This window comes from Crotalus tigris, unplaced genomic scaffold (genome assembly GCF_016545835.1).
Source record: "Crotalus tigris isolate CLP2741 ecotype Arizona unplaced genomic scaffold, ASM1654583v1 scf7180000017721.692284, whole genome shotgun sequence".
NCBI classification, from domain to species: domain Eukaryota; kingdom Metazoa; phylum Chordata; class Lepidosauria; order Squamata; family Viperidae; genus Crotalus; species Crotalus tigris.
Window position 1 is genome coordinate 242605 of NW_024096590.1, and position 14937 is coordinate 257541.

At 38.1% G+C, this 14937-nt stretch overlaps 1 protein-coding gene across 1 annotated transcript in view; it reads right to left on the reverse strand.

The window, feature by feature from the left end:
- Positions 1-12730: 12730 nt before the first annotated feature.
- LOC120306146 (SAP domain containing ribonucleoprotein) overlaps positions 12731-14937 on the reverse strand; it is a 69982-nt gene continuing 67775 nt past the window's right edge. The window contains exon 11 of the mRNA XM_039338837.1: positions 12731-14471. Coding sequence (XP_039194771.1) covers positions 14430-14471 — 42 coding nt within the window. The 3' untranslated portion in view covers positions 12731-14429. The remainder of the gene's footprint in view (positions 14472-14937) is intronic.

Here is a 14937-nt window from a genome sequence, read left to right on the forward strand (position 1 = left end):
GGTTAGTTTCCATCTGTTGTTTCTTGTCCTGCCTTCTGGTGCTTTGGAGAATAGTTTGACTCCCTCTTCTTTGTGGCAACCCCTGAGATACTGGAATATTGCTATCATGTCACCCCTTGTCCTTTTCTTCATTAAACTAGACATACCCAATTCCAGCCACCGTTCTTTGTATGTTTTAACCTCCAGTCCCCTAATCATCTTTGTTGCTCTTCTCTGTACTCTTTCTAGAGTCTTAACATCTTTTTTACATCGTGGTGACCAAAACTAGATGGAGTATTCCAAGTGTGGCCTTACCAATACCACCATTGTAAAGTGGTATTAACACTTCACATGATCTTGATTCTATCCCTCTGTTAATGCAGCCTAGCACTGTGTTGGTTTTTTTGCCAGCTGCAGCACACTGCTGGCTCATATTTAAGTGATTGTCCACTAGGACTCTGAGATCCCTCACAGTTACTACTATTGAGCAAGGTACCACCTATACTATATCTGTGCATTTGGCTTTTCTTGCCTAAATGTAGGACCTTACTTTTTTCACCGTTGAATTTCATTTAGATAGTGCCCAATGTTCAAGTCTGTCAAGTCCCTCCTGTATCCTAAGCCTGTCTTCTGGAGTGTTGGCTATTCCTGCCAGCTTGGTGTCGTCTGCAAATTTAATGAGTTCCCTATCTATCCCCTCATCCAAATCATTTATGAAGATGTTTAAAAGCACTGGGCACAGAACAGAGCCCTGGGGCACCCCACTACACACTTCCCTCCATGTAGATGCAGTTCCATTGAGGACCACATGCTGAGTATGGCCGGTCAGCCAGCTATGAATCCATCTGGTGGTGATGCTGTCTAACCCACATTTTTCTATCTTATCAACATGCCAGTTTCCAAGCATCTGAATTTTGATCATGTGGTCACGAGGATGCTGTGGAAAATAGTCATACGTCACTTTTTTCAGTGCTGGTGTAATTTCAAACATTCACTAAATGAATGGTTGTAAGTCAAGTACTTATTGTATACTTTATGTAAAGCCTGCAACTATATGTAAATTATTTTTGCTGGCTTCAGCAGGAAATACAATAATTATATTGCCTCTATTACTATTCATCTAAACAGTATGATTATTCTATTTATGAATTTTAAGAAAAAATGACATATGATTACCTTCTTTGACACAAACTGAAATATGGGCAAGAATATCTATCTATCTATCTATCTATCTATCTATCTATCTATCTATCTATCTATCTATCTATCTATCTATCTATCTATATTGTTCAATGATGCAATCTTCGATCTCCGGGAAGAGTATACTCCAGTTATACTGGAAGAGTATATTCTTCCCGGAGATCGAAGATTGCATCATTGAACAAATATGCCCGGGATTCGTATTTTTATAACCATTATATGGTTATAAAGAATTAAAGAATTAAATTGGGAGACTAAGATGGCCATCTTAGTCTCCCAATTTAATTCTTTAATTCTTTGTCAGAAAAAGAAATTTGGATTTGTAATGTTTCGCAGTTGCGACTTGAGCCTGCTTAACGCCCCTAGTTGGGGGCTGCAAGGCAAAAGAGATTGTAAAAAGTAAAACTGCAGTATAGCAGTTTAAAAAAAAATGTCAAGGTGTAATCAATTAGACATCTGTCTGAAAAACTTCCTGCATATATATATATATATATATATATATATATATATATATATATATATACACACACACACACACACACACACACACACACACACACACGCCACAGTATATTACATTAGAATATTAGTCTCATTTTAATTTCTTATCTCAACAACTTAAAAGTAATTATTATAATAATAAGGTATCTAGATGAGAAACTAACAAGTGAGCCAAGAATTATTAAGCCCAAGTTGTACACAGAGGTAAGATAGCACACATGAAAGTGCTTACTATTAATTTAATCTAGAGTTCAGCTAGTTTGGAAGAAAAAGATTTGGTGGGAGGGCAAAAAAACTCATAATATTTACAGATGTAGCTTGAAATAATAAATAGGCGCTTCAGGTACCAATATAATGCAAATTGAAAGATATTTAGTGTTAATTGGAAAACATTGTGAACAACCAAAAATGCTTAACAGATACTTTTAAAAGATTGGAAATACACATCATTCCCAAAATAGTTTTCAATTTATTTCAGCTGACCTTGGCTAGTACAGGAAGCTAAGTAGGGTCACTACTATTTTTCTCTCTTTGTGATTAATCACAGGCATATACATAATGGAAAGACATTGTAGCCTCCTATCTATCCATCTTAGTTTCACCACTATTTTTTTTTCTCCTTTTACTTTCATTCTATCACTGCACTTTGAGGGAAGGCAACCTTTCAGGCAAAAATACAATGATTTGGACTGAGCACAGCATTGATGAAGCAATTATTTATTTAGTGATACCTGTATTACAAAAAAGGTGGCCAATTATACCAAAGAAGTCCAGATTGTCCTGAAAGGGATTCTCAAGCCCATCTCAAATTATTTCATTTGTTTTGCTGTCCTGAATTATAAAAGCTAAGATTTATAATTGGCCAGATGTGCTACAGGAAACTAGATCGTGGAATGTTGTTTTATGGAGCCCTCATAAAAAGACAATGGGTATGTTGAGAATACTGGCTGTGTATGTTATCAAGGTGACAAGGTTCAACAAAATGAATCCACTTACCGGTACTATATTGAGATAAATGCAAATGTGAATGCACAAATGAGTATCAGCAAAAAGTACTATACAGTTGGTCCTCAGCTTAGAACAGTTTAATGACCATTACAAGGGCACTGAAAAAGTGACTAATGATCATTTTTTCACACTTACAACTGTTACAGCATCCCCACTGTCACGTGATCAAAATTCAGATGCTTGGCAATGACGGTTGCAGTGTCCCTGGGTCATGTGATCACCTACTGCAGGGGTTCTCAACCTTGGCAACTTTAAGACTTGTGGACTTCAACTCCCAGAATTCCTCAGCCAGTGCTGGCTGAGGAATTCTGGGAGTTGAAGTCCACAAGTCTTAAAGTTGCCAAGGTTGAGAACCCCTGACCTACTGGGACCTTCTGACAAGCAAAGTCAACAGGGAAGCCAGGTTCACTTAACAACCATTTTACTAACTTAACAATGCAGTGCTTCACTTAACAACTTTGGCAAGAGAGGTTGCAAAATGGGGCAAAACTCACTTAACTGTCTCATTTAGCAACAGAAATTTTGGCTCAATTGTGGTCATAAGTCAAGGACTACCTGTATAACTAAATGGGTGCAAATTCTAAGCAGCTCAACTTAATCAACTTCACACAACTCTTAAGTTTCCCCAAGTGCTCTAAACTAGCAATGCTTCTTCAAGCTCAATAATTCATACCGGGGTACTTTCCTGATGAGGTATTATGCATTTATAGAATTTTCTTGCCTACTTCAATAAGAAAAGGCTGTCAGACTGAACCACCTGTGCAATCTGTTCAGAGATGATTACCAAAGCTGAAGAAATTGTCTGGGCAGATCCATCTGAGGAAGTTCTCATAAAATGGAATTTAAGATACATTCACTGCATGTTTTCTAAGATTTTTCTGACCGTAACGTTTAAAAAAAAAAAAAAAGAATAACAAGACAGAAAAACATGCATATGTAACTAATTGCATGGTTCACACATGGTTTACTAATACATTTATTAGATATTTATTATCCATTACAGAAATAGCACAGCATTTTTTTAATTAGAAGGAATGGAACAAACAGCACCATTTCTTCTCTCTAAATGAGTATCTGGTGCCTATTAACTGAGTTACATACTTATGGCATGTTGACAGATTCATTCATATAAATGTGAATTCATGACCCTAGCCTAGAAGCTACTTCTCTTGAAAGTAGTTAAGTCCACATTTACATTACAATAAACCTTGCTTCTGTTTTGCTAAGAGTCGCTTGATAATGAAATGGGCAGCATATAAATAAATAAAATTTCCTGCACTTATCTTTCATTTAGTAATATAAACTAGACCAGCGGTTCTCAACCTGTGGGTCGGGACCCCATTTAGGGTTGAACGACCATTTCATGGGGTTGCCAAACAACGCAGTCCGCCATTTTCCCCTTTTCCTTAGCTGTGCTACTCCCTTTTATTCTATTGGCTTTTGAAAGCCAATAGAATAGACTCTCTTGAATAGAGTCTAATTCTATTGGCTTTCAAAAGCCAATAGGAATTGTCCAGGCTGTCTCTGCCCTCCCGAGCCTGCCAAAAGTCCCATTCTGCAAACACTGCTGCAAGTTGTCTGCAGCGAAGGCGAGCTGTCTGGAAGCTTCCACCCCTTCCTGCTGAGCAACTATTAAATGTAAGTAAAAGAGGGCCAGGGGTGGGAGGTGGGAGGCCGGCGAGCGCAAGGAGGGTTGCTGGCACGCGTGGGGCCTGGCGGGTGCCTTACCTCCCTTGGGCTGGGCCAGCTGGTGGCCCAGCTAGTGGTCGGCCTGCACCGCCGCTGCCCCTTGCCAGCTACGCCTCGGCCGGCGCAGGGGGTGGCACCACGCATGTGCGGTGCTCCCGGGCAGGGAAAGTCCTCGACTTATGACCGGTTGGGAAGTCCTCGACTTACAACTGGTTGGGGGTCACGGCATTAAAAAGGTTGAGAACCACTGAGCTAGACACTACAAACTAGCACCAATGGTTTTTTTCCTTCTTTACTAGTTCAGTCCATTAAAAAGCTAATAATAAACTAAATTTAAAAAATTACCAATGTTCCAGAATAGCTAATTACTTTTTGCTCGGTGAGTCTCATTCTATAACCATCCCTTTTTAGCTAGTTTTTTACTGAAGAATTCATGTCCAGGGATGAATTTCATCTGATCACTGGTGCAAAGAATAAATCATCTTCTTGACTCAAGCAGCTACAGCGGCAGAATACTTTTTTTTGAAACAACTGGAGATACTCAAGTTTAACTAAATAACTTGATCCATGGCTTAATTCATTTCTGAAGCAGTAAATGAAGAAAAAAAAAACAGAAAGAAGAAATCACTCAGTTAAACACTGCTACTCTGCAGACAGGGTTTATTATTTATTATTTTATTTTTTATGCCACTCTTCTTCCCAAAGGAGCCAAGAATTATTTAGTAGAACCTTGCATATTCAGAACAAAGAGGTGTTCAGAGAAAACCGAAACAAACTCCGTAGGCAGGTAGAATCTCAGTAAGTAAGATACCAAAAAAAGCAGCAATCTGGTATGCCACAAAGTCAAAATTAAAACGGAGAGATGACAGAATGAAATCCACAGTTCAGCAACTAAAGAAGTTAAATCTTAAGACTTGAAGATATGAGACATGAATGAAAATACCGAAGGTAGTGGGTGGGAAGGGGGATGGTTACAGATGTCCAAGCGGCTTTCGCTATGAAGATAATAAAGAAATGGAAGAATGGCACATGAGGTAAGACAAGTGCAGTCAAAGCTCCAAACAAAAGAAAACAACTCCAGTTAAAACTCTTTCGAGCATTATAAAAGCCTTTTAGATTAAATCAAATTCCTAGAGAAACAAGCCTTCTGGAATAATTAATGGAAAGAGTCTCAGAAGGCAGGCAGAACAGTCGATAAAAGGGAAAGCTGAAAATAGTTGTATTTAGCTATACCAGAAAACCAGATCAAATGCTGAACTTATTAATATATCGTGGTTTATAACTCTATTTTATTAGCACAGAAACAAGGTTTCCAGTTTGAACAAAAAAATAAGGTGGGATCTTTTATTGCTGTTTTTATTTATTTATGAGACTTATATACCGCTTTAAGTGCGAGCACTCTCTAAGCAGTGTACACCAGTAAGCAATGTATATATATATATTTACATTGCCCCCAACAATCTGGGTCCTCATTTTACCTACCCCGGAAGGATGGAAGGCTGAGTCAACCTTGAGCCGGTGAGATTTGAACCGCTGACCTGCTGAACACAGTCAGCTAAAGTGGCCTGCAGTACTGCACTCTAACTGCTGCGCCACCTCGGCTCTTGTTGTCCTTGGGAAGAGCAAGTAGGACCAACTGAGCTCCATATTTCAGCAAGAGGATCCTTCACAATTTAATTGGAATTTCCTGTAATTCTGGCTTACTGCAATGTGGCACCTAAACATATGTTTAAATCTAGAAAATTTCCATCTAGAGAAAAGTAGCTTTGAAAAAATCTGCCTAAAACTGGTTTGTACAAGTTTTTCTGTGTACTTAACCATTGAGTATCATGCCGCGAGACACATTCCCATGATTAATAAGGTCAAAACTAAAACTAAAATTGATTTAATTTCAGCGATATTAAATTTTAATACAAACAATATTACCATATGTCTGAATGGTAATTATGAAGATCCTTTACCAAAATATACTGACACAGCAAAAGGTTGAGAATTTTTCAGGGAGTTGTAATAAATCTCATATACCTCCTCTTAGTTCCAAAGTATCTATGGAAATTTGTAAAAAGTGGGGTTTTACTTGAAACCGGAATTATTTTAAATACCTTGGAACAATTAACATATCTGAGAGGAAACACCTAGAAATAGGAAGATCACAGCGTCCTCATAATTATAAGCTCTCTTTCTAGGAGAGCAAAGAAATAGGTCTGATGTCCAATCCTCTTGGATCTGGAGCAGGAGCTTTACTTTTGTTGGGAAATTCCCCCAAAGTGCCCACATACCAACCCTGAAGCAAGAATTAAGGAGAGGAAGCCGTTGTGTGATCGAGTTTTAAATGGAGAATGCCCCCTTTTCTGTAACTGCTGTTCAAACTTCTGATAGGACACTTGCTAAAGAGACTCTATTGGTAAAGTTATTTACATAGATGGAAAATTGGTCCTTTGGGGACTCAAATTCCATGCAGTTTCTCAGGCCATGACAGCTTCCTGAATTGGGCCAAGGATTAACAGAAGCCAACCAAGATGAAAAGAAATATATACTGAGTGAATCACAATGTTTACCCAACTTTGCAACGTTTTGTTACAGCAGCTTTCATTTGCTCTATGTAAAAACTAGACACAATCTACTTAATCATTTATAATCCTCATTTAGTTATTGAAATATTTCTGAATCATCTATTAACCTGCAAAGTTTTGTCACCAGATATCACTTTAAAACCATTACAACTGAATTCGACACAGCCCAATTAAAAACAGTTTGAACTCCTGAATTACAGTTTAAGAAGCAAAAGCCTAGGAGATGATTTTTCTGGTGCTGAAAAAAAGATGCAAGTACATGGCACATAGGTCTCTTTGGGGGAAAACATCCAACTCCAGGTGCAAATTTCCTTACTTTGATAGGGATATGTGGAGGAGAGTCTCTGATGGTAATATAAACGCTGATATGGAACCTGACATTTGTCCACGTCAGCAACAAAGCAAAGCTTCATCAAAAGCCCATATTTGAATTCTGCTTAGAAACTGGCCAGTATAACAGCAGTCTAAAACTGGTGAGATATAGCTTCATCAATTGGTTCCACCCCTCCAAAAGTATTAGCACAGTGGTTCTCAACCTGTGGGTCGGGACCCCATTTGGGGTCGAACGACCATTTCACGGGGGTCGCCAAACAACGCAGTCCGCCATTTTTTCCCCCTTTTCCTTAGCTGTGCTATTCCCTTTTATTCTATTGGCTTTTGAAAGCCAATAGAATAGACTCTCTTGAGTAGAGTCTAATTCTATTGGCTTTCAAAAGCCAATAGGAATTGTCCAAGCTGTCTCTGCCCTGCTGAGCCCGCCAAAAGTCCCATTCTGCAAACGATGCTACACTAGTTGAGTAGTCCTTGACTTATGACCGGTTGGGGGTCGCGGCATTAAAAAGGTTGAGAACCACTGTATTAGCAGATCTTGCTGTATGCAACTCAGCATATATAGAGCATATGAGAGAAAAGCTGCAAGCTACTGGCTTTTCGAGGTGCAAAGGCCTATGTGGCACAGAGCCAGGTAATCTACAGGACCATGTCTCCCTAAAGACATCTCCCTACCAAATCCAATACGGTGAGCACACTCCTAATCTCTTCTTTTAAATACAGCCATCTTATGGGATCTAGGAAGCTGTCTTTTTCATGGCAGTCCCTGCCCTATGGAACATCTGTCCCCTTGGAGTTTGACAGTTTTCTGCCCTCCTAGGCTTTCACAAAGCACTGAAGACCTGGCTGGGATAGGTAAAGTGGACAAAAGGACTGTATGTTAGAAGCTTAACTTAGTGCCAGGTTTTTTAATGTTTATAGCAGTGGTGGCGAACCTATGGCACGCGTGCCAGAGGTGGCACGTGGAGCCCTCTCTGTGGGCACACACCATCGCCCCAGCACATGTGGTCTCTAAAAGTTTGCCATCACTGGCCTAAGGCCAGCCGGCCTGGAGCCGCCACTGGGGAGCCCACCATCCCACCTGCCAGAGACCCCCTGGATCTCCCCCAAGCCTGCCCGGCTCCCACAGGTGTCCCTCCCCATAAGCAACATCAAGGTGGCCACACGCCCACCCGGCCATTCCCACCCAATCTGCCATGACTACTGCAGCCACACCCATCCAGTGGCCACGCCCACCCAGTCTGCCAAGCCTACTGTAGCTGTGCTTGCCGAGTAGGCCACACCCAACCGGCACCGGGTGATACGTAAGTGGGTTTTGGGTTGCAGTTTGGGCACTCGGTCTCTACAACAGTGGTTCTCAACCTGTGGGTCGGGACCCCATTTGGGGTCGAACGACCATTTCACGGAGGTCGCCAAACAACGCAATCTGCCATTTTTTCCCCCTTTTCCTTAGCTGTGCTATTCCCTTTTATTCTATTGGCTTTTGAAAGCCAATAGAATAGACTCTCTTGAATTGTCCAGGCTGTCTCTGCCCTGCTGAGCCCACCAAAAGTCCCATTCTGCAAACGGTGCTGCAAGTTGTCTGCTTGCCAGCTATGCCTCGGCTGGCGCAGGGGGCGGCACCACGCATGCGTGGCACTCCCGGGCAGGGAAAGTCTTTGACTTACGACCGGTTGGGTAGTTCTCGACTTACGACCGGTTGGGGGGGGTCGCGGCATTAAAAAGGTTGAGAACCACTCCTCTAAAAGGTTTGCCATCGCTGGTTTATAATTTCAATAGATATTTGCATATTATTATTGACATTGTTTTAATTGTTGATTGGGAACTGTCTAGAGTTTGACATAAGATAGATTGTTATATAAATGTTTTACATAAATATGTCACCACTGAACATTAGACTATTGGGAATTGTAACTTGTCAAGAACCTCAGGCCTAGGGTAAATGAAATTGCAGTTACATTTTTAAAATAACAAGACATTAAAAATCTCAGAGTAGTCTCTACACAAATACACAGCCAACTGTTTAGGTTGGATATTATTTAAACTTGAATAAGAAAACAATACTGTACAGATATTGTATTTACACCATGTTTGTTTCCTTTGATAGAACTGAATGAAAACTTCCCCAGACTTATACCTGTTTAATGCAATCTGATCAAGGGTAAGTGGAATACATTTGCCTAAAAATATCAAACATTTTTTTATCAATCCTCTCTGCGACATCAAACTAACCAATATAGTTTCAGTATTAAAATCAGTCCTGAAAAATTGTTTGAATACCAAGTATGCCAACTAAATTATAATGTTAAATTAAGTGCCTTCTGCAGTGGAATCAGCATGCCTTGTTATATACAGCATAATCCTGGGTATGTATTGCCAGGAAATAAATTATGTCCTATGCAACTTCCATTTTCCAATACACATATTTATCATTGCAGGCTTAAAGGCAAATCTCATTGCCTTTTCCCTGGGGCAACAGGCAGTGTGTAATGAGCTGCATTCTCTAAAATCTGTTAGCAGTCATGCCACAATTCTGTATTATAGTTCTTGATCATTGTTGGACGTGGTTTTCCTATCATGTTTTTCAAAATGTATTTTTTTTCCAAAAAAGCAAAGGTAGCTTGTACCTGTGATCTTACAGTTATGTAAGTATAAAATCAGCTTTTAGTTGTTTCCAAGGTAGAAGGGGATTAAGTTGAATTTGAGATGTTTAGAATTTTGGGTATATTTATTCTAGAAATAAAATTGTGTTAGAACTCAGTAAGTATTTTAAAAAAGCAAAGGGACGGGGCAAAGAAAGTATATTTCTTTTTAACCAAATCCTTCTTGGCATACATCTAAGGTGCCTTTCTCTTTTTCTTACAAACAATTTCAAACCCACCCACCAAAGGCTGGAGGGGTGGGCGAGAGGCCAATGGGGAGAATACAACATTGCAGTTGGGAAGAACATATGTTTGTATTTTGTTATGAAGGACAAATTACAATCCTTCTCCTTTCTGACCTATAGTCAGACCTATTGCATTTAGAGTCCTAGTGTCTATTTTTGAAAAGTGACTTCATGCTGAACGTGGGTGCTACATAGCCTTCTGTAGCTCTCACACTGCAAGTCTTGGACATCCCTTTCTTTTCCTGGTTTTCCCACACTTTCTGCCGCTCATTGTATGCCTGCTGCTTTTTTTATCTGCCTATTCAGCTCAAATTAGTCACGAGCGGGCCCCCAGCTTAGAGAGGAAAAATAAATTAGGTAATGTTTTAAACACAGTTTGATTAGATTGATCCCCTCCTTTTTTTCTCCTAAAGAATGGAGTAACCCTCACCCATTACAAGATAGCATTTTTAATAATTTTCCCCAGTGTCGAAGCAGTACAGAAGGCAAGAAAGACCTCTGAAAGGTAATTTTTTTTTTAATTATAATTAACAGGATCAGAACAGACTGAGTACACAGAGCAGGAGATTACTATATTAGCACTACTGCCCAAATAGCTATTTTCATTAAGCAACACACCTAAAAACATTTTATTTTAAGCATAGGAATGCAGTCATGGTAAAATGAAAATTTACTTATAATAAGAGCACAAATATCCAACCTTAACACACATTTGAATCTAGCCATATATATTTCTTTTTATCAAAAGAAGCTTGCCATGAATTGCAAAAGCATTCTGATTTTACAAAGCTTGCATTTTATCTTTTAAGATGCTCCTGTTACTGGGATAAAAAAATGAGAGGAGTATCCATAATCTTTTGCTTCGATAGGATAGACAGAAGGGAAATAACAAAAATTATGATGTATGTAATTTAATTTAATAAATAAATAAAAATAAATATCCTGTACTAGAAAAGCAAAGCAAAAATCCTTCTACTTACTTCACAATATTGAATTTGTTGTTTAATTGAATCTTAACTACTAGTTAAGAACAGAATATATGAAAATGCAGTTAGTTAGTCACTATAAATGAATCTCCCAATTGCAGAGAATTATCGGAATTTATTCTGATAGCATCCTAGCAAACCACTGCTTGTGTCCAGTATTGGATTATTGCAGGAAGATAGTATTTAATTTGATTATTTCTCAATCTGTCCAAATCAGGATTTATATTTTCTAACCTGAAAATCCCTCCATGAACTAAAAGACATAAATCAGTGTTTTGCTTGCAATCCATTAAAGCTAAAGTAACGCTATTCCAAATATGAACCATTTCAAGAAACCAGTAGCTAGCTAGGAAGTGGGAAAATCTAGAACAGTGATCACCTAACACCACAGAATGTGTTGGTGTTCTCCCAGTAATATAACATACCTAACTGCTCTTTTCACCTATGGTAACTACCTCAGAGGCTAACATGTAAAATGAATATAACCCATTCTTACAGCATTTATACTTAAGAGTGGCAATTCTGATGCACATTATGGTTGTCAACAGAACCAAAATGCCCCCTTCTGAATTAATTAACCAGAAAAAAAAAGGGAGGGAAGTGCAGTTGCTCTGGATTCCTGTTTTTATGTGCAAAGCTGAAAAATATCAATGAAGATGTCTAAAGATAAATGCACGTTTGGCATTTATTTTTCAACAAGCAATATGGAAAAGACAGTTCAAGCTATAAAAATTATGCATTATTGAATATAAAGGTGAAGGTATCCTAGAATCAAACTTGATTCTGATAACCACATTCACTATTCTATTTATATCTCACCTTTATTTTGCATAACCAAAATCATGTTCCTGCCTACTTTCTCCGCAAGAACTTTGTGCATTTGTCTGAGCGGAGAGGCAGGTATTGACACTCAGCCGGTTTTTATGCCTAAAGGAGGGCGGGAACTCACGGTCTCCTGCTATCTGGTCCAGGATCTCCGTCACTACACCAACTTGGTTCCCTAATATTTTTGCAGTTTTCTTATCAGTATCATGGAAACGGGCTGCTACTGCCCTCTTCCATCATACTTTTTCAACTTCTAGTCTAGTCTGCAGCCCTGAAATTCCCAAATGGTCTTTCATTCGGAACCAAACATACTTCGTTGCTAGGATCAGTCAAGGTCAGATAAGAGGCACAAGACAAGCAAAAGATCCAAAGATCCATGCAGCACAATGCTTCCCCATGTCCTCATCCATTTCCTCCAAAACTATGTATTTGATCAAGAAGATACTCAATCCTTCAATGCAGACTGACTTCCACATACCACTGTACACTTCCTTTATTGGGCGACAAAATCTGCTCTCCATAATTAGGAGAAAAATTATCAAATTATAAAGTCTGGTTCTTGAAACAGGAATGTAGGGAGCTAACTATGGTATTTAGAGGGATATTTGTGATCCAACACAAACAGGGGGTTCTCTTAATGAGAACCAGACGCAACCAGTACGTGCATCATTATAGCTCTGTTAGACATGGCATAGCAGGTATAAACAACAACTACAAAAAAGCAAATTCTGATGCATCAAAGAAGCAGGGAATGTATTTCCTTAAGCAGTTTATTATGAAATAAAAAATGAAATGTACTGGCTTCAGTACAACCTACAAAACATTTCAAAAGATATATAACACACACTGTGTCATCCCAGTGCTAAATAGCAAATAAATCATTAGACTATTGCTCAAAGGCTTAAATAATGAAAAGCACAAGCATACTGTCAAACAGACTAATTTCAAATATAAATGAAGCATGAATCCAGGATCAGAAGAAGAAGAATCTTCAAGTTATTTTCATATATGTCGTTTAATTTGTACTTAGACAAAAGGAATTAAGTATGAGATATAGGGGGGGGGAATCATCTTTTTTAAAAAAAAAAAAAGATTAGGGTAAAAAAAATCCCAGAGGCCAAACTGATTACCACTCAAGACAAAAGTCTATCAGTAACAGTATAAAACCTCTGATGAATCATTAAGATTGTTTTTAAAATACAGAATGTCCTAACAACTTCTTTCTATAACGGATGATACAGATCTGTAATAAAAATTAATATTTGTTTAATCTATTTTTAGTAAAAAAATGTGGTTGATATACATTTAAAGATGAAATCACTCAAAGATGTATTCTTGCTCAGCTACAATTACAATCAATTTTTAAAGGTGGTATGAATAAATTGTCTGTAAGAAAATAGAATGTGGTAATGTAATAGGCAAGAAGTTTTCTCCAAGTAATTGTCTTTAATAAATTGAAACACCAAACATCAGATATTCAAAATACATTCAATTCAGAGAGAAACATAGGACACTGTATTTGAAAATCAACTATGAATTTAAAGCTGTGTTTAAAAAAGCTGAAGATGAATATAATATTTTGTAATAATTTTATACCTATTGTTTTTATAACTTTTTGGTACTATTCTTAATGGAGGAAATTCTGTATTCATGACAAATTTTAAAAGTTTTGAGGCACAATTCTAACAGATTACTATGAATAAGAGTATCTGCAGGAAGCTGTCTAGCTATGTACATGACAATTTCATTACCTTTTTATTGGGATGCAATTTATCCTATTCTGTGGGCCACTCATATTTTGTAATTGAAGATGTAAAAAGTAGTTCCATTCTAGCAAAGGAAAATACAGGATCCATCTTAAGATTTCATAACTTCATAAGCTTCAATATTTAGTATAGCTCCAAGGAGAAAATGTTTCACTTTTTTAGTAAAATCTAAGCTTAAGAGTAATTAGAAGAAACTGATCGACTTTATGATTGGAATTTATAAATGAAAGAAAAAATATTTCTTCTCCAGAGTTAATGGGAAATTAGAAATACCTAGCCAAGGAATGCCTATCTAAAAATGCAAAGAGTGCTCAAACAACTTTTTAACTATTTATTAGTGATTTACTTTAAATGGAGCTGAAGGTGACAATTCTTATTAGGGTAGCTGGGGAATCCCTTTGTGCAGCTGTCTCTACTCCAGAAAGAAGCAACAATGTGTACTTTGGATACAAATGGCTAAAAAAATTTACCACTAGATCCAAACTGGTCACAACATACATAAACAGAATACTTTTATTCTGTACTTTTCAGATCTGAAAGAGTGTGGGGTAGGGTACAAACAGCACAACTCAATAGCTAGTTTTGAAATACAAAATGTGTGTTAGGGAGAAACTGTGTTCTTCCTCAGAGATGAAGAATGTTTAAAACATACACCCTGAACAAGTAAATAGTAAGAGGAAGATCGTCAGACAAGGCCAAAACGTTCTGCTCTTTTTCTCTTCTTTGCCTGTAAATAGGAATTAAAAGATGAATTAAAAAAAAGTCAAAACCAAAGGGAATGGCAACTCTGAGCATGTGTTTTGGCATAAAGAAAAGTAGAAAGTCTATAAGGAGTGTAACAGTATTCTCTAAGAAAGCATCTTTCATATCAGGTTTCACAAGAGGCACTCCTATTGCAATGGGGCCTCAACTACAGTCAGAAATTAAGCTATAAAGCATGAGATACAGTGACCTGTTAGTTGCTTCATCCTGCTGGCTTGTATGAGAAAGTTCTGCTTGGAACAATTACCATTTTATAGGCTTCGAAAGCCTTCTAGGCAATAGGAGGTGGGAAATGTAAAAGGCCAAAGGGTTAACACTCTTCTATTCACAGAGAAGGCGAGTGGGACACCGTCAAATGCATTGAATACACTCATGCATCTTTGAGATATGCCTCTAAGTCAATACACCAGGGGCATATAAATCTTAATTTT